Raw genomic sequence first — 20,217 nt, 5'->3', positions numbered from 1 at the left:
ACTCTACAAATATCTGCAGATGACATGTTCCTAAGAAGTGATGCATTTAGCCGGTTTGTTGGCTATTTATAAATATTTTGATGTCAGAGAATGCGTTAATCATGAGGTAGTAACGATGATAAATGTGGATTACAACGACACTGCTTCTACTTTCTGCTGTACCATAAATGTGCTGACGCTCAGAAGAGCGTCATTAGCGAAACTAAAGCGACAATCTTTTTTTAAAATTTTACATGTAGCAAGTGTTTGCAAACACGTAAAACAAAACTTGCATACTAAAAGATGATGCACTCGTAACTTTGCAAATGCAATAATAAACATGATCTTAAAAATAATGGTTACATCAAAGATAACGAGGTTTAAAAAATTAAATTAAAAGTAACGGATGTTACATACTCCTAACAATTTGAATTTCGAATAAAATCTCGCAACTACAATCCGAAATTGGAGATGACCAAAAATTTATTACTTCCAATTTATAAAAACAAAATTAGAATTATTTTGAAGCTATTCGGCAACTGACTCGAGAACAATAGCTTCACCTTTTACAATTTCAGCTTCGTTCGTCTCCAGTGACGCCTCTTCGCGTTGTATCTGAGAAATTAAAATGGTAAATTAGTCCCCATTGCAAGTTAACAAGAACAACAAATTGTCCGGTTATCGTATTTCTTCTTACCGAATCGTATTTCCTGTCCTCATCCTTATCCATTGTGGAATAGGACGATTTTGGTTCATCTTTTTGGACAGCTTTCGCTTTATCCTTAACGTTTTATGGGCCGACTGAAAATACAAAGTATTTGGCTCGTTAATTATGAGGATTCACAAATTCACAATTAAAACTCGGCCAATTTACAATTCTATTTTAGCCGTAAGAGAGAGAACCCAGAAAAGTTTAACATTGTAGGTTTTTCTCCCCCAAAAAATTCTTCTAACAACTACACCCACTTACAACAACATAATAATATGAAAACTACAAAACAAAATTGACAGGAACTTACCATTTTCGAAATTTGTCACCGATTCCGAGTAGAATTATTTTCAAGAGACCGGAACAGAGCTAAAGGAACGAGGTGATGAATGAAGCACGATGTGTGCATTGAAGATTGGAGCAACCAACGAGGTGGTGGTGACCAGGCACGGAGTTAGATGGCAGGTACAACCTTCCTCGCGACTCAGATGGTCTCATTCAGCCCCGTCTCACTTTTCTCACCATTTTCTCACGTTCATTGAGGCAACGTGAGACATACTGACTGAGACTGCTAACAATTATTTAATTGACTGGTGAAAATTGTTAACATGCGTGGTCGGACGTATTCATGCCATAAAGATGATGATTGATTATCGCTTGGTGCAATAAAACCCATTTAATCTCAATTCATGAAGATTACAATGTATAGAATGGGAAGCCAATTTGTACACTTAATATAGTAGCTGGTAATTTCAATGCTTTCAAATCAATCAGTTATTTTTGTTGTTGTTAAACCACGTGTTCATGGGATTTCCAAATGCTTCCATCCAGGCGATATTGTTTCGCAAAGTAACGAGCGCATTGTCAATAATTGTAAGATCTGCGGGATCTGTGAACTTGCTTCGGTTCATTGTGACGAAGGTGTTGATCTGAACAAAGTACAAATTGATATAATTATTTAGATGCGTAACGCTAGCACTGGAAAAATAATTATTTACAATGCTGCTTTCCGTGCTGGTTGAATGTAGATTACAAAGGTCTCTGATAGCGTTGGCAATCAACCTCTGGCTCCCTTGGTACTCGGAAATGGCGTCAAAGTTGTTCATCAGGAAGGGAATCATGTTACCAATGTTCTCATAAACTCCAGCAATTGCAGTAATTACTGCCTGCGAGTATTCTCTAGGGATTTCCGCAGTTGTCCCTGTGGTCACGCCCAATAAGCTGAAAAATGCTATATTATGAGTGCCCGTTTACAGGAAAACAAGTATTAGAAGAACATGTCTATCAAATTACAGTTCAAGAGTGGCCGGATCACTGCGACATGCGAGTCCCTGGATAATCTCAGTTCTGGATGACGCCGATTGACCCATAAAAGCATTTAGAGCAAACATGAAATTCTCATCGTTTAGGTCCCGTGCGGCAGCACAGTGCATGTTTCTTCTCAATAATGGAGGAATTCTGAAATTTTGAATTCTCGTTAATATTTTCTTTTATGCAAATTAATGGATATGTGTGTTCATGTATGTACGCACGGATTCACAGCAGGATTTTGTTGCCATTGAGTATAGTACTGATTTGCCAAGTTGTAGACCTCTTGGTTACCAAATGCTACGGATGCATCCACCAGTGCGACATAGAATAAATTGGCTGCCCCAACGTTCACATCACTTGAATTTTGCAGTTGGGTCAAAACTGATGATACTCTCGCAAGCATGTAGTCCTGAGATCAACACATCATAATTATGCATTTACCGGCACCTTAACTTACAAAAACAATTTCGCGTTTCAGAAGCCTAATGGATACCTTAAATCCTTCAGACTCTGGTCGCCCAAGCATGAGCCGTCTGGGTATTTGCAAGTGATAAGTCAACGCATTCCAAACGGATGATTCTTGTTCTTTGTCCATGTACTTGGTGAAACCAAGCGCTGCCTCAATACCCTCACGACCTAGCAAGTAGTTTCAATTTTGTAATAATTTTGCACTCGGTCATAAATATTCCCTTAATTATAAAGATACCTGCGAATGCCAGGGTGAAATAATCATCTATGAACTGCGTACGACTTCCTAAACTGATGATTTCATGATCTACAACTAATTGGTCTTGAATTTTCTGCGTTAACACAGCATCATACTGCACTCGGTAGTAACCTTAACATGACAAATTAAAGTTAAATTGGAGACGTAACGACATAGTACAACTCAATTACTTGATTACCTGTGCCACCAGAATTGGCAACAAACCATTCATCAGGATTATGCGTAATCGGGATTCCATTTGGTTGCTGGAATAGCCAGAACTGTGGCAGTGTGTTATCAACGTTAGGAGAGCTCTGAGAGGCTATAGCAATTGGGATAAAGTAAATTCTTGTCTCATTGTCCGGTCTGTATTCCTCCTGTTATAGACACAACAAAACCAAAAAATTATTTATTTCTTTAATCCTTGGCAAATTGGTCATGATACAAGAAGACAACATACAGTATAAATATATGTAAATGTGTAAATGCACAATGTAAATATATAAGAGATAAACCAGAGCAAGTGTTCCATAAAAGCATTTTCCATATTTCGCGAGAGAAAGTGTTAAACTCGGGTTCTGGTGGGTATCTACCATCATCGCTCGTCAGTGTCGTATCCGTCGCACTTTATCACGCTCACTCAATCAATCATGCGTCTAGTTTAATTAACTATACTGGGTTACTTAAAGGCTGGCTTATCAAAATACAAAAAACTTAAATGTTGGTATATCATTAGTCTTCGTTTGCTACGGCTCTTGCGATATAAGATGGCCCCCACAGCAACTTTGACCCCAAAAAACTCATGGTTGCGGTCATTTTTACTCGGGCAACAAAAGCTGAAAATGTAGCTCGTCTCATGGAGAAAATTCTGGCATCAGGTTGTCAGACTAAAAATGACCGCAACCACGAGTTTTTTAACGATTTATGTGTACGTCAAAAAACCGCCAATTTTCGAATTTTGAAACTTTTGATGCATCAGAATGTTCGTATTCATGGGACAAGTCAAATTTCAAATGCAAGTTATGGTCTAATTGTTATGTTACAGAGTGTACATTGGCTTTCTCATTTTTTCTAGTTTCTTTCCTCAATTTTTAAAAGGGGTGTGGTTGCATATAATTCTAAAATAGCTATGCTACATTGACGGTTGCACCCGAAAGTTTGCTTGCAAATTTTTATATTTAATTAAAAGAAATCAATGCAACGTGGAATGGAACATATCCGAAAATATGCCTCATAAGTATGTACAAACCTGAGTCAAAACTACAGCGTTGTTATTAAGAGTAGCTTTCACCAAAGGAAACCCCTTTTGCAATGTCCACGTATCCATAATTCCCTTCATAGTGGAACCAACGGGCAGGCGACCTATAAATAAAATTAATTGTAAAAGCCCAGTTACTGTTCTTAATTAAATCAGGTAATTTTTTTCACCATCGGCGTTAGCTTGTCCAGTTAAAATTAGAAAAAGTTGATCTTGATTGGCTGCTTGGAATGAGCTGTGAATTTAAAATGTTTAGTAAATAGTTTTTCATTTCAGACAATCAACGGAGTAGGAATTATTTTCACGAACTATGCCTTCATATAGGTCTGGAGGGCCTTCTGCAGAGTTCCCAGAGTCAGAAATCCTTCCATCATACGCATCAACGCCGCTCCCTTTGTTGAATAAACAAAATTGAAGTAAAATTGTAGGCCTAAATGTGACAAAATTTGCGCTAATTTTACTACGATTTTAACGTACCTTTGAATAAACCAAATTTGCATTGTAGGTCATTGTGTCCCACGGGTTTCCTTTGTCGGGAAGGACGGTCGGGTGGGAATTGTCGAGAATGTCATTTCGCATTGCTGAAATAGAATTGCTAATTTGATTCAAAGGGGTCCCGTGTTGAATGTGTCTAGTTACCATTCATGATGCAGTCATATTGCAGAGCTTTCTGTCCCTCATACTCTGGATTTGTGTATTCCATCCCCTGGTAAGAGAGATAGGTCGCAAATCTAAGCACAGGAAAGATTTTAGCATGCTTACTTTTTAAAAGTTTGATAGTTAATAAATCTTGTTCGGTTTCACACCCCTCGTTCAACCACGCCATCGTCCACCAGTCGCAGGTGATCAAGTTGCCAGCCCACTGATGCGCCAACTCATGACTCAACGTAAGAGCAACGCCACGACGTTCTCTTTCATTATTCTGGTCAAGCGCATAGAGCAAATAAGCATCCCTATCGGATTGAATAATACGGCATACATATATTAACTTGCACTTGAAAAGTGTCATTTCATGAATCGAAATGAAACGCACTTGTAAATATTCAAACCCCAATTCTCCATGGCCTGCAATACAATTAAATGACATGTTTGCATATTTTGTATTTCTTTGTAAAATGCATAAATATTTGTTTTGAAATAAATAGTTTGTTGAGCATACGCCAGCTGGAAAGTCAATTATAGCTGCAGAATCCATTTTATGCATGGAATATTCGACATCGAAAAATTCTAAAAATTGTAAAATTCTACTGATTTTTATGCTGTAGAAATTTTCATTTCATTAGAATGTCCTGATAATCATAAAGTAATTAACCTTCGAAAAAATAGAGAACTTTTGCTGCTATTTCAGATGGAACAACACCGTGTCCTTCATCAATCAAGTGTTTAGGTCCGTACGTCTAAGATTATATGTACATATTTTGCATACCACACCAGTGATTCATCAATACAAATAAGTGCCATTTATAAAATTGGTCGCTTTCCATACCCGAACAGGTTTGTGGAAAATGTCGGGACTTGCTTCGTCGTAAGTGAAATCTGAAATGATAACCGCCAGCAAGTACGTTGGCATTTTCACAGTTGTGTTGAACGTATCCCAGAACCAATCATCCATCCCGGGACTATATCAGTACACTAATCGTTAATTACCATTTTATTTAGATGTAGATCTTATGCAGTAGTATATTTAGTGTGATTACATTGGCGAGGAATCCACAAGTGGAGAATTGCATATGCTCGAATAATTGCTTCGTCGACCAAGTTTCACATCAAATGTCGCCTTCATGGCAGGCTCATCCAAGGAGGGAAATACTTTACGAGCTGAAATAAATAACGTAGCAAATAGAAAAGTGGAAAATTTTTCAATAAACATCTTTTCACACGGTTTCATCTTTTTTTACCTCCAAATGCTTGAAGCTGAGAAGCGATTGAATATCTGTTTATTATAGACAACATTTAAACAAAGATGGTCTCGAAACATATGCAAATGATTAATTTTAAATCCCTCAACGGGATAATTTACTTGGTCACTCCTGTGTCTGGGTCGTCATAATGGTTGCGATACAGACCTTCCAAGTTTTCCAGATAAACCTCAGCGACGTACTCAATGTAGACGGAGTACTGAATGCCAACACTCAGCGAGGTCCCAAGCTCAATTATATAAAACGTCTTTTCCGTGTCGTACGAGTGACCCACAACAGCGACCTCTTCTTGTGTGACAGTGTTTACGACCTTAAAAGTAATTTCAGGAATGCAATGTTGTGGCATTATGACCGTGTCACTGGGTGTAATTTACCTTTACGGAAGCCTCGTTAATTGCCACCTGAGAATGAAGCGTGATATTTGTAGTAGGGAATGCACATGTCCCGAAAATCGTCACGTCTCCAGGGGCTGACCACTGGGGAAAATCGCCTGTAATTACTTCTAAAATTGGCCGTATTTTAATTGCATAGTGATATGGGTCAAAAGAAGTTGGCAGACGGAATCGTGGCGACGGAACGCGGAAGGACTTTAGTTCTACTTCTTGAGAATTCGGAAATAAGATGTTTTCGATTGATTCTGGGTGGAATGGAGGCACGCCCTCTGACAAACTCTCGGCATGTAAGGCAAAAAATACGAGAAAGGTTGACCACACCACCTTCATGATGATTTCCTCAAGAAATGCTCAAGAAATGCGTTTGAAATGTTTTCCTACCAATGCAATTCGACAATTCCAGACGCGACTTTGTTAAACCACAGAAATCAACTGGTACATAATAAGACGATAATAAATCCAATTTTAGTTCAAATTAATCGCAGAAGCCTACTTAATCCGTTATCATTCACATTTTTGAGAATTATCATCTTATCAGATTATTATTGATTATTTACCCCATTTACTCAGTTAAAAAAGATTAGTAGGCACATGATTAGTCAATATGGTCAGCTTTTTACGATAAAAATTGGTTATTATACAATGCATCAATGAAGGGAATGTTCGGTTGTAAGGCTGAAAAATAACATTTTCAACCGTATATTGATTGTGTACGTAATACTTGAAATGAGTTCAGCAGGCCGGTCAAGTACTTATGTACAACAAAATATCCGACCTTTACAAAAAGCCTGAACTAATGTAAAGCTAATTGGTTCTCAGTTTTAACAATTTGTCATCAGTATTGCCACACAGTTATATTAAGAATTTATTTATGTATACATGTGTGCATAAGCATGGACAAATGTATGTGTGTACATATTGTGTTTCACAATGGACGGGAAATATTATTTATGAATCAAATCAATTTAGAAATATCCTTCGAAGGTTGAAGCTCACGGAAGTGAACTCGTACATATATTTGATATCTTAATAACAGAACATACATAATACTCAAACAAGCAATGCATAACTTTACAAAGTTAATATTGCAAATAACTTCACTTCATCGTGACTCAATATCAGTTTTATGGCATTAGTCTTGTCGTTTATGAAGAGGAACACTAATTTGGACATGATGGACTGGGTATTAAACTTAACTGTGTGGCACGATCGACATGGCACACCCATTCCTACGTGCCGCTATATACATAACTGGAAATACAATTTATACAATGAGAGTATACAAATGTTGCATGTATGGCATCAGACGCATGTAATTCAGTGAAAGTTGGTCCCAGTTGTTGGCGTGATTTCAGTCAGTGCTGTTCAATGGAAACCATTATCATCATGTTTTGACAAAACCTACAAAAAATGAAACGGAAAGGTTAATTGAGAGCATGATGCATAGAGCATACACGCAAAATGGCGATATGTGTTTATGATGATGCTGATGCGGTGGTGGAACAAATAGATCGCGCACCGCTGATGATGAGCACAAACTCGTCAATTAGTTTAGTGATAACGCTGTTTAATCTTTGGTAACCATTACAAATTCCATCTCATCCGTGCTCTCAAACCACGATTCGACATGCAGTACTTTTTTTATACAGATAAACTAAACTTTGGTTGAAGAACGGAAACGCAATATCAGTTCGGGAAACACCTGACAATTGCCAATAAAGTAAGTGCAATGGTCAAATGGTTATATCGAATTGTCATTACATTGTTTAAGCTAACAGTTTTTATTAACCTGTCTGAGTATACATACGTGTGCATTATGATTAATTAGGATTTTCTCTGTATTTCAAGTATCAACTGGCCCCAAAATTATTGCATATTGTACTCTCAATATTGAGATTGATACTGCAAAAGTGGAATAACTATTGTGAAGCTTCTTTTCTAACATGGGTCTAAAATTACCTGAGGAGGATTCAAAACAGTTGATTAACGATCCTGTGTACCGAGTTACCACGGAAGAGCTAAATCCAATCGAAGAGGAACTTCAATCTGGTAAGTTAAAAACAAGGCAACTAAAAATGCATATATTATATAATATCTAATAACCAAACCACCCACATCTCATATTTGTATGAATATGATTCATCCTCCTCACTAGGACTGCTTGACAAACATAGATTTGAGCATAGGGGACTTCTTACCGTCATTGTCAGCACTCTGATCGCCTTTGTACTGCTGTTCTCCATTTTCTTTATCCACGTTAACCTCACCTCCTCCGTTTTCCGAGAAAAGACGCTCATCACGCGCTTTCCCCCACCAGGAGAAAGTCTAAACTCCACTTGGACCACGAGCTACGTTCTTCCCAAGAACATCTCCCTCCTGGAAATTCACTCGCAAAGCTTTAACTTCAAGTCAGCATGTCCCTCGGAAAAATTTGCTCTCGTCATCCACCTTGCCACGGATTTGGAGAAAGTGGAGTCGTGGATGGAAAAATGTGGGAGTAAAGTCCTCTACTTCCGGATGAACAGTGACAACTTGGAAGAACATGACGTAGATCGAATAGTAAATTACGTCCCCAACGCACAGTACATTCCGATCAAGGCAGAATACCACGGCGTCAAGGACTCTTATCAACTCTTGTCCAACTCTGCCTTTCAGCAGATGGTGGATAAGGAAAGCAATATTATTACGTCGCTCCATTTGTCGGGATACGTTACTTCTTCCAATGTCAGGACCTTGGTGGATTTGGTTCCCTTTGTGGAGGTGTTAACCCTGGAAGGGCCTGAACTGTGTTCCTCTCTACTTCGTCAACTCAGAGTTAGTCAGTCCGCTTGCAGTATAACCTGGAATGAGCTCCGGAAGTTGAAAATCAATGTGATCAATGATTGCCAAAGAACTTTTGAGTTCATTGATATGTGTTGGAATATGCCGCAGCTGAAAAGGTTGGAAATTGAAGGGACACAATTAAATCCGGTAAATGTTCGCTACATTGAAGATATCATTGACAAATACAGGATTATGAACGTTAATTTTGATCACAACGTTTGTGCTGAGGAGGTACTGCAAACTGGGGCATACATGTGCTGGAAATTTTTGTAGTTGAATTACTTAGTAAATCTTGTACAGGATATAATAAAATATCATGTTTATCATTACTAAGTTTTTACTTTTGCAGAGCTCAGTTACAAAATTTTGATTGGAAATATAATCTATTTATTACGAAATATTTATTGTGCATATAGTATGTATGTTTGAACCCATAATAATACCTCAGCCACGCTGCTTTGTCTGTAGTAATTATATAAGACGACCTAGAAATAAAAATAATGCGATATTGGTATGGATAAGTAATTATTACCTCTGCTTTATGGCATGAATTATTCATGCTTTATTTTGACTTTGAAATATACAGCTATGCATTACATGTACACATGCATGTATAAACAAGAAGTTGAACAATTACGACGAATACCAATACGAAATAAAATCAATACCTGTACCGTCCCACAAACTTAGCCACTTATTTTACCGTATAGCACATGAATAAGTAAGAATTTAAACTGACTAAACCGTAAGTTATTTATTGTTTTAGCGGCACAGTAACTTATGGGTGTTGGATAAACTGGGTAGCTTCCTCTGCGAAATCAAAACTTAAAACAGAAATACATCGATTTTCAATGTTTCTTCCACACATTCTACTTCTGGAGAGTTTCATATTGAAATGTGGCTAATTAGAAAGTTACAAAGGAAATTACGATCTGCGTGGGTTTGTGTCATTTCCTGTTTCACAGTTCTCCTTATGGTGCTGGCCATTGTGCAATTCAGGGACGAATGTTTTGCACCTGTCCCACTGAATTCAGATCGCGTCGGCCGCTGTCGTGCTGTCCTCTTAAAATCTGCTGCCATTAACATCAAGTATATCTCGTCGATTAGCGTGAATGGATTAGTCTCAAAGAAAGATTTGGATGACTTGCCAAGCTATGGAAGTTATGAGACAGGAGACCGCAAAAAAGCTGAGGTTAGCTTCATATTTATGAAAAAAATACATTTGAAATACTTGACAGGCGACAATTAATATTTGTAACTTAATACAATACATATAGAACCATCATAAAGAAGTTCTCGAATACTTTGCATCACGACGAAATACCACTAAACAAGCATGTTTTGTCATGTTTCGTGAGGAAGATCAGTTGCAAAGTTTGATGACTGGTGTGGATGATGATAACGATGATAATGAGCAAACATCCGAGTCACCTCTAACAAACCTCAATAGTATTCCAACACGTAAAAATAAAGATAACAGTAAATTTTTCATGAGAGCCACTAATCCAACCCGCTGGATCTTCTACAAACACAATGCAAGGTAACATACATGCAAATATAATTTAAATATTGTTGATATAAATCTATCCATTGTATTTAGTGAAGAAATTCTTGTAATTTATAATTTTAGAGAGTTGGAAATGCAATGGTGTCCATTGTACAAGTCAGGGTCCTCTTCGTGGATGGCTGTCTTTGCCAAGCTCACCGGAGCACTTTCTGATATAACAGAGGAAAAAATCCGGAAAGGAGACATCACTTTCATGCATTTGGCAAAAAATTTTCGAATGTTTCATAACTCTGCAGCACATGCAAATTTGGCACGAGGAGAGGAAAAGCTTAAAATTTTTACGATGGTTGTAGTTCGACACCCATTTAAACGCATTCTTTCTGCGTATCGAGATAAATTGGAGAGAATTAAAGGTCGTGAGTATTATAGTAACACTATTGGCAAAGCTATCATAAAAAGATTTCGTCGAGCAAAGGAAATGAAACTCACAGTTCTGGGCAAAAGTTACCACATTATAACGTCGCCGTTTGGAGTAATTTCCCGAATTGAGTTGCAGCAGAAAACGGCACCCCGTAATTATCCTGGTGTGAAGCAAAAGATAGTTTCTTCTTCTAAAATAGATAATATTTCCTCCTCTAGAGACTTAACGTCAACTAAATTAAAAGATTCGATTAACCTACGAGTTCCAACTTTCGAAGAGTTTTGCAAATATTTGGTCACGACTGTTGATCAGACTACAATGAATGAACATTGGCGTCCACAATATCTCGATTGTTCTCCTTGTCACCATAAATTTGATCTCATTTTAAAATTAGAAGAAATTGACACGGATAAAATGCAAGTTTTCAAGCTATTGGATTTGGCAAATAATTCATCCGAATCTAGGGAAGTTGAGCGTGTTTGGAATCGATGGATCAATCGAAATACGTTAAGAAGCTCTTTTAATGACTCTTGGTATTATTCGCAATTATCGCATTCACTCATGAATCAATTGTACGAATTGTATAAACCTGATTTTCAGCTATTTGATTATTCTCCAGATGAATATTTTGGCATGTTAAAGAAGTAAAGCTGTTGTGGTAGAAGAGAATGCTGTGCAAGTAAAATTTCCTTATTTTGGGAAATTCGCTAGTCTGGCTATGTATTTAGGTATGTATTCATGATGAGGTAAATAATACTAGTGCGGTTATACACCAAAATTATTTCCCCTTAAATTCGTACCACTCACAGTCTAGTCACAGGCACTCGGTCATTAATTCCACTTTTCTACCTAATGAATCGAATTTAAACTGTGCATGTAACAAGCCACAATTTTTGGAAAATGCATATACCTTCTCAATTAGGTCAAGAAGGAGGAAAATCTCGGCTATGGTGATCCATTTTCGAGCAAAAGAACATTTCCGCATTCTCAAACTATATACATACATCTGGATAATGATGACACTTATTTGCGTGCATAAATATATTTGACATTTATTGGTCAAGTTGAGTGCATCGAAATAAAGACTTCTCTACATCTTACATATTATTTCATAGTTGTAAATTTGAGACGATGATTTCAATTTTTGATCTCATCAACGCTTACCAAAACGGAATTGTAGCATTTATCACATTCGTACGTAATAAATATATTTCACGTGAATAAAATATAATTTACCTTTAATTTTGTTTACTCATTTCTTCGCACTTTAATATGCAGGTACTCGGGGTGGCAGAAATTGGAGTGTGTTCCTTTGCATTGAACAAACTGATACTTGACGAGCAGTTCCTCATTTATATAATTGGTCACGCAATGTACAAAAAGACGAAAAATCTACAGGAAGCAATGGCTCACTATTCAACACTTCGAGAATATCTTAAAAGTGACCTGTTTGAAATTATTACCATCATGAAGATCGCCCTCAGCATTGCGTTGTGTGCTGGAATATGCCTAACGCTAGCATCCTTGACAATGGTATGTCTAACAATAAGTACACATTATGAGTTGGACTATGGGTGGTTTACACCACGATTGAGAATAAATAATGCACGACCTGTCATGATCTCATGCTTATTTGATTACTATCATTTAGGGCATCAAACGCCATGGGAGAAAGCTATGGATTCTAATTTCTGCAATGTCCTTGAGTGGACTAGTTGGTGGATTTGGCTTGGCAATGAAGTTTTTGGTCCAAAACATTCTTTACATGCAAATGTTTTTAGCCACAACTGGCGTTATTTCGTTTCTCCTGATTCATCTCCTCATATCCATGACCATCCAAGAAGCGTATTCTATGTGCACTAGAAAAATAAATGATGGAACTTCCGAGACAACGACGACAAGTTCAGTGAATTCGAGACCAGCTATTGATGCAAAGACTGAAGTGAGGCCTCAAGTTCATAATTCCGAATCGCAAACCCCTTCAATTGCCTTATCCATCCAAGAAGAATTCCCACTGCCGCCACGACCTCCAACTCCACCAGTCGCAGCAGGCAACCCACCTGCACCGTCAACAACGATTCATGCACAAATTGTCACGCCGCCATCGTGATCCTTACAATGAGGTCAAGAAATACATATGTAGTTGCCAAATTATACTGTTGTTTTTCAAATTTATTGATATTTTCAAACCACATATTTAATCAAACTTATTACCACCAAATTGATGATCAAGTTGGTCAGGTGGAACCATACTTAAAATATATCTACGCCATTGCTGCTTATTTGTTCCGAAAATGACTAACGCCTCTCTAGTCTCCTTGCTCATCACAGGCCTGACTGCAGCCAAAACGATTTCGAAACTTGCTGGAGCTAAATTTAATACAAACAAAAGCAAATATTGTGATACATTATCCACTGTTTGGATTATATATTTCATAATATCTTACTGTTTATGAGCACAACTCGGTGAGCCATTCCTGGATAGTGATGTTCGAATGCCAGGACGAAATTGACATACAATGAAATACCTGCAATTCATACCAATGAAATTATTACGTGTCATCTAAGATGACTCATCTTTCCGCCCATCTAAAATCAAAGTCTTAAAAATTAAATAATAATCCTTAAAATTTAAGCAGGCGTGCTGGATGAGGTTGAAACCCTTCATATTCATGAGTGTTGTGGCCTGGGTCACGTTTTCATGTCGGCGTTGGGCTTCATAAACCCTCTGTACTCCAGTTTCCATTAGTCGATACCCATACCGCATAAGCTGGTCTCCTTTTCCTGTGACCACTGCCTTGCGTACATCCCAGCTCGAGGAGTCGATTATGCTCACTATTCGAGAAGTAATAAAAATATTGTCGCCTATTTCATATTATATTTCTTCCGCTGACAATTTCTGTAAAGTCATTTACGTGGCCGTCCTTCGTAATCGGTTCCGGTCGTACTGGCAGGAAAGTCATTTTCAAACTCAGAAAAGTCCTCCTCCAGAATTGTGTCCATTCTGTTTGTTTCTCTCCAACGCAGATTCTATTAATTCGTGTTAATTTATGTACATAAGTGAATATATTCGCACGCAAAACATAGCACGCAATTGCTAAATATTATATCTTATCGGCTTACGCTAATAATCATTTCTCGTGCAGCCTTAAGATTGAGTTTGGATGCTGCAAATTTTAGCAAATCAAACTTGAGATACTCAAGCCAAATCGTTAGTCGCAATCGTCTACTCTCGGGGATTTCTACTGTTTTTTAATTACCTCTTAACCATTTAATTAGATAAATATCCGTTTGCATGTATTCATGTGGCATTAAAGGTGTCATCATTGGTTTGAACTAAAGGTAAAAAATTACAGGAAATATATAGTTCATACCGGAGATAAATTTAATATGCCAATTGCCACTCTAAGCTTATTATAATTAGCTAATTCAGTACCTGCTCCAATGCATATTTCTCCTTTGCGGTTATTGTAAGATCATCCTCAACCGGTATTGAGAATGATGTCGTAGCAAAAATTACGACTATCACGAGAAATATGTTGTGCACCTTCGCCGTCATGATGTCCTGAAAACTAATGAATTTGGTCAAAAAATGGGTGTTGGAGTGTGACTTGCGTTATATGTTTTTTTCTAAATGTGTGAAAAATTTGTGCGTGGGTTTGTTGAATTTTAGTTGGCCGATAAATTATATTGATGGAAAAACTGGAGTTCGTAACACGCAGAGATACTTTACAACAAGAAGGGTTTTCATTTTTGACTTTGGTTTATAATGCCGTGTGATTCCAGGTAGTGTGAAAAGTACGTATAATAAAGCACGCCAAACGACTTGGTTTAAAAATTCGAATTCTTCTCACATTATGCATAAAAATTTACATTTGCAATGATTATTCGTGTCACGATATGGGACTACCACATTTCACTCACTCCATCCCACATGCATCAATATAGGTACATATGTAATGTAATGCCAATAGGTACTTTTACGTAACAAGTGTTACACTCAAGTCAGGAATTTTATTATTAATTTTTAGCCAGTCCAATGAACAAATAAGATAAATTTGTATTCTTTACTATAAATTAAGCGGATCAGAATGAAGAATTTAATAAATAGCAATATTTTTTAACGATGCAAGAAGTGTTACGGCTATCAGAATAAAGGAGACAACGCTGATGTTGGCACTGGATGGAATAATTGGCCGAATCAAATTAATTTGGTAATGTCCCCATGTGGCGTTTTCAGGAGAATGAGTCTCATTTTGAGTCGTTCCATACGCCCAAATCAGGTAAATATTTTCGTCCTGTGAATAACAAGTAAACAATGAGAAGGGAAAAATATTATGCCAATGTACGTACGCAGATTTAATTATATGCATGTATGACTAACCTTGATTTCCTTGTCTTGCGTCGAATTGTCGACTTTGAATGATCTATTCAGAGACATAACAGTCTCGTTTTCAAACTTGATAAAATCTGGCATATTCCAATCCGTAAAGTTTAAATCTGTGGAACCCTCATCCTCCCATAATTTTCCATCCTCTAAGGTGTAGTAATCCTACCAGGGGACCAAACCAGTGAAATACCTTGTAGGTGTAACTCGGGAAATAGCTTATTACGCAGACATCTTCCTAATACACAATATGCATACCTTAAAAGTGCTTCCCGAGTCAGTGTTGACACCAAACACAATATCTGCATTTGCCTTTCCAGAATTTGAAGATAATCCAAGCCCAACCCATTGATCGGTTTCTGGAGGAATGGACAACGTTATGCGAAAGACGACCATTTCTAATTCTAAATTTATTGTCGTCTGGAGTTGGTATTTCTCATTCATGGAATGCGACCACGTCCAGCCATCCAGTTTCAGCCCCGTCGATGACACTAAGAAGACAGCAAAAACAATCGACACGACAATGAACGTTTTCTCCATTGTCGTCAATCTAAAATAAATTGTTGCACAAGGGAGGCAAATGTAACTCTAATGTTTCTGTAACAAACTCGTCACGTAGACTGACTGTCGATTTGTGAATACGTTTAAAAATTACTCGTGGATGACGAACATTATTTATCATGCAAAAATAATCCAGGATTGGTGACAGTTGAGGTCATAAAATCATCCGAAAAGGGCAAAATATTCAAATTAACTGCCAAGTTTATTGTATTGTATAAGCTACAAACTTGCTGTTTATTGGCAAATAAACTGTCGATGAAGCTCCATGGGCTTATTTGTAGCATGTAACAGCGAAGGCGAAGATATTGTTGTACACACACAGTTTAATCCTATGGTTTAATCTCTGGTTTTTATGGCCAATATTATTCTCAAATTATGTTATGCGTCGCGTGTATTTTGCGTCGTCTGTGACCACATTTCCGACTTCCAGAATAATTTAACCTGCATATGAATAGCATACTTTGTAATAATAATTTCAATGTCTGACATTGATTTTGTCGTAATAAATCTTACATAAATTATATTTCATTCTCATATAACAGATAATCTCGGAGCCGCGTAAAGTAGGTACACATATCAAATATCCGTTATTTTGTTGCACTAATTTTTCTGCTTAACTCGGCACCGTACACATTTAACAGCCAGATGCAGATTTGTTAACAATATGGTGTTAACCATTGCGTATTGCATAGCAAAAATTTGATGCATGTATTGAATGTGTAGCCTCATTGTAACAAACTACCAATTTTACATCAAAGATTCGCCCAAAATATAGCAATCAAAATGTTTAGAAATAAAAGAAATATTGCAGATTTAATTTTTGCTTTATTTTTTCTGATTTTGTCAGAAATGGGTGAAACTTTGGGTGAAAGCAAAACCTTGTCTTGCGGCACAACAACGTCGAATATGACGCTTGGCAGATTAAAACGGGAGACAACAGATTTGCCGCTCCCATTTCCTTCCGAGGTCCTTGATAACTTATTTAGTCGCAGATTGTTCAACACGACGATGAACTACATAGTTCCATGCGTCGAGGTAACACTTCCGCTTCGTACAGAGGATGGGAACACAGTTCACTTAGCAATGCAAGTAATAAATGCAGATACTATTTATATACAAGCTTATCTTTTATTGAAAAGGATCAATTCTGTTTGTGACTTTGATTGTACATTTCTAGGCATTTCTGGGTTTGTTTAGTGCAATAGCTTGGATTGCTACTGTTGCCATTCCCTTGGTCCTCACAGAAATTGCTCCATTTGGATTAAAGAAACGGAGCTTTAGTTCGGAACAAGGATCAACTTTCGAGTACAAGCTTATAAATAAATTTTCGCCCTTATTCAATGAAAAAGCAGCCAAAAAGATTGGAATCGAATGGGACGCATGTCTCCACAAAACTATTTGTCAAGCTCATCGGACTCCAAAACAATATGGGATTTTTGCCGTTCCTTTCGTAGCATTATTTGCGTGAGTTTAACATTCAACTAGCGTGGCTATAAATATCACAAGTTACATGTAAATTATGATTACATAATTAAAATTGCAGGGCTGAAAACAGTACGATGAACCTAGAACAGAAAGCTGCATTCATTGGAAGGACCAGCCAAACAGACTGTGGAATATACAATTGTTTTTTTGATGTCCTAGATTTGGCTAGATATTTGTACTTGGCTTTTTGGAAGAGATAATAGCCTACTTTAATAAATGCACATGTGCAAATAAATGTGAAATAATGAATCAACCTTAAAAATTGCATGTTTCTAAGCTACTTAGACACATAATCGCTAGTTTTTTAAAGAAAGACATAAAATTTAATTTTTATTGGGTTTAGGCAGGGTTGTTAAAGAGACAGTAACTTGATAAGGGGTTGCGCAACGTGGGCGATTTTTTAAAAATAATTAAAAAATTAAATTTTGAAAAAAATTAATCACTAAGCTAAATCACTAACAATGGAACCTTTTTTCAAGCTACACGAGATAAGCTTAGTGTTTTATGCTAAAAAATCAAGCTAAAAATTTGAAATGACGTGGTACTTATCTTTCCGTTGAATGGGCACTTGGAGGTCAAATATTTGAGGGCAAAGTTCACAGTAGCGGCCTGCTTTTTTCTCAAGCGGGCGAGCGGTGGAGTGAGAATTTTCTCCTTCGAGGTCACTCCGCTCCCTTCACTCCCGAGATACTTTCGTTCGTAAATAGTATGCAATCAATATGCAATTCCAAAAATATACAACAAAGTTTGACAATAAAAATAAGTCAACTTTAAGGATTATGATTTCTAATTAATTAATATGTTAATTAATTTTTCGCACTTATAATTTATTGAACCCATCGGCACTTTTTTATTACGGATCGGTGGATAGTAGGATTTTGAAAAGCAAATATAAAATTATATGAATGTTTGCACCAATTTACGAGATTGTGAAATTTTGTCAAAAATAATACGCATTTAATGATTTAATGAAGTGCAAGCGTGCGAGAGTGAAGGGAGCGGAGTGACCTCGAAGGAGAAAATTCTCACTCCACCGCTCGCCCGCTTGAGAAAAAAGCAGGCCGCTACTGTGAACTTTGCCCTCAAATATTTGACCTCCAAGTGCCCATTCAACGGAAAGATAAGTACCACGTCATTTCTAATGTTAGCTTGATTTTTTAGCATAAGTCACTAAGCTTATCTCGTGTAGCTTGAAAAAAGGTTCCATTGTAAGTAAATTTGAGGGGAAACTCAATTAAATCTCACCGTACAACTTTGCATAGCCCGATTCAGAAATTATCAGTATATGTATACATACAAATAGTATTTGTCAAATACACAAGCACAATTTAATACCGTTTTTTATGTACATACATTATAAAAACACTCCATATTATTTTAAATCGATAAAGATTTGAATTCCAACAATACTAAAACATAAGGATAATATAGGATAGGAATGATAAGATTATTTTATCGTGACGACAGACGGACAAACAGCTACCAGAATAAGCCATAAAATAAAAATTTTGTATGGAAAACCTAACAACCAATCAGGAGCTGGTGGTCCGGACCACCAGCTTTTTCAAAATTAAAAAAATCGAAAAAAGTGCTCACGTTGCGCAACCCCTTATCAAATTACTGTCTCTTTAACAACCCTGGGGTTTAGGTGAAATTGATAACACGTCGATTTAAATTTATTGTAATTTCGAACTTGGCTTGACCTCTAAAATTGATAAGATTCGTCTACACCAAATAACATGGACAAAAAGAAAGTAGGTGAAAGCAAGAGTCCGAAGGTGCATACCGACGATGCAAGTGAAGATTTTCCTATAGAAAATGATGAAAGCGAGAATCCATCCACACCACAAGCTGGGACCACAAAGACGGTCAAGGTCACGGTGTTGGACAAATCGGGAGTCAAAAGAAAAATTAAAATTAGTCGACAAATTAAATCCTTGAATAAAATAGAAGTCCCAACTCTGCCACCCTCGTCGGCTATTCTTGATGAATCATCTGAACCAGAAAAAGAGGTGTACGTTAATAAAAACTTTATGTACATACATTTATTGTTTTCGTACGCAAAGTATATTGACATATTCGTCTTCATGGTCTTTGATAGTGCACCTAAAACCAAACATCAACCTGCTGAAAAAACTGTATCAGAGGCTAAAACAAAGGAAAAACGTCCTTCATCTCCACCTAAGGAGCAGAAAAAACTTTCAGAAGCAATTCCCATTGCCCCAATAGAATCTAATCTGCAATCCAATGTGGAAGAAGATTCGGAAGTGCTTATCCCAGAACAGTCATTTCTTACTTCCGCCTTGGACGACGAGCCTAAGAACAAGAAGCGACGTATAAAAGTGTTGACTGGGACGTACAGAAAGTTTTTCGACCTAATTGCACTGAACACTGAATTGGAGGACACGGGAAGCTCTGTCTCGCCGACTGACTCCTCTGGCGAACATCAGGGTGACGAAGACGAGTCGCATCCAGATATGAACTGGATCTCTCAAGACGGGACTGACGAAGAGCCCGATGCTGAAAATGCTAAAATTGACAACCAAAAGTTTGAGAAAGTTCTGGAACCATCTGTGGACATGTCGCATCTTGGGCCGAAGCCCCTTCCACTTCTCCATTGATGACACAGGCATGTTGACATGCAAATTGAGACGAAAATCTGCAAATTTCGTCGCCTTTGTTCTCACAACTATCCTCCTGACGTTCGCTCTGTTACTGATTAGCTTGTCATTCTTCGATCTACTCAACTCGGACCCTAA

General features: G+C 37.3%; 5 protein-coding genes across 6 annotated transcripts; 2 read left to right on the top strand and 3 right to left on the bottom strand.

The window, feature by feature from the left end:
• Window positions 1–1,338: 1,338 nt before the first annotated feature.
• On the bottom strand, window positions 1,339–6,718 carry LOC110847615 (aminopeptidase N). The gene is made up of 21 exons (XM_022094590.2): window positions 6,257–6,718; window positions 5,984–6,192; window positions 5,862–5,896; window positions 5,661–5,781; window positions 5,450–5,582; window positions 5,276–5,360; window positions 5,123–5,190; window positions 4,997–5,028; window positions 4,770–4,916; window positions 4,603–4,694; window positions 4,441–4,544; window positions 4,273–4,355; window positions 4,134–4,198; window positions 3,955–4,067; window positions 2,905–3,082; window positions 2,706–2,837; window positions 2,493–2,635; window positions 2,221–2,408; window positions 1,982–2,146; window positions 1,687–1,909; window positions 1,339–1,617 (listed from the first exon to the last, which is right to left on the bottom strand). Exons 1-21 carry the CDS (start codon window positions 6,602–6,604, stop codon window positions 1,459–1,461), a joined length of 2,823 nt encoding a protein of 940 aa, XP_021950282.1. The 5' UTR covers window positions 6,605–6,718; the 3' UTR covers window positions 1,339–1,458.
• A 990-nt stretch (window positions 6,719–7,708) lies between these two features.
• Window positions 7,709–13,176, top strand: LOC110847678. 2 transcript variants are annotated; one of them, XM_035850171.1, is made up of 8 exons: window positions 7,709–7,851; window positions 7,924–7,994; window positions 8,123–8,323; window positions 8,430–10,289; window positions 10,375–10,637; window positions 10,728–12,219; window positions 12,304–12,558; window positions 12,677–13,176. In XM_035850171.1, exons 4-6 carry the CDS (start codon window positions 9,993–9,995, stop codon window positions 11,671–11,673), a joined length of 1,506 nt encoding a protein of 501 aa, XP_035706064.1. In that variant the 5' UTR covers window positions 7,709–7,851; window positions 7,924–7,994; window positions 8,123–8,323; window positions 8,430–9,992; the 3' UTR covers window positions 11,674–12,219; window positions 12,304–12,558; window positions 12,677–13,176. The 2 variants fall into 2 exon arrangements, with proteins under 2 accessions (XP_035706064.1, XP_021949358.2); XM_022093666.2 differs by lacking the exon at window positions 7,709–7,851 and having other exon boundaries at window positions 7,860–7,994.
• Window positions 13,177–13,179: 3 nt separating this feature from the next.
• Window positions 13,180–14,815, bottom strand: LOC110846658 (SEC14-like protein 2). Its single transcript, XM_022093479.2, has 7 exons — window positions 14,462–14,815; window positions 14,286–14,361; window positions 14,149–14,192; window positions 13,941–14,055; window positions 13,654–13,860; window positions 13,473–13,553; window positions 13,180–13,395 (listed from the first exon to the last, which is right to left on the bottom strand). Exons 1-7 carry the CDS (start codon window positions 14,582–14,584, stop codon window positions 13,223–13,225), a joined length of 819 nt encoding a protein of 272 aa, XP_021949171.1. The 5' UTR covers window positions 14,585–14,815; the 3' UTR covers window positions 13,180–13,222.
• Window positions 14,816–15,000: 185 nt separating this feature from the next.
• LOC110847546 lies at window positions 15,001–16,498 on the bottom strand. Its single transcript, XM_022094502.2, has 3 exons — window positions 15,671–16,498; window positions 15,410–15,577; window positions 15,001–15,323 (listed from the first exon to the last, which is right to left on the bottom strand). Exons 1-3 carry the CDS (start codon window positions 15,950–15,952, stop codon window positions 15,126–15,128), a joined length of 648 nt encoding a protein of 215 aa, XP_021950194.1. The 5' UTR covers window positions 15,953–16,498; the 3' UTR covers window positions 15,001–15,125.
• Window positions 16,499–16,697: 199 nt separating this feature from the next.
• LOC110846825 lies at window positions 16,698–17,711 on the top strand. The gene is made up of 3 exons (XM_022093665.2): window positions 16,698–17,062; window positions 17,151–17,437; window positions 17,517–17,711. The coding sequence occupies exons 1-3, from the start codon at window positions 16,757–16,759 to the stop codon at window positions 17,656–17,658; spliced, it is 735 nt and encodes a 244-aa protein (XP_021949357.2). The 5' UTR covers window positions 16,698–16,756; the 3' UTR covers window positions 17,659–17,711.
• Window positions 17,712–20,217: the final 2,506 nt, after the last annotated feature.

The sequence above is a fragment of the Folsomia candida genome, unplaced genomic scaffold (assembly GCF_002217175.1).
Source record: "Folsomia candida strain VU population unplaced genomic scaffold, ASM221717v1 Fcan01_Sc003, whole genome shotgun sequence".
Classification (NCBI taxonomy): domain Eukaryota; kingdom Metazoa; phylum Arthropoda; class Collembola; order Entomobryomorpha; family Isotomidae; genus Folsomia; species Folsomia candida.
This window is presented reverse-complemented; position numbering and strand designations above follow the sequence as displayed.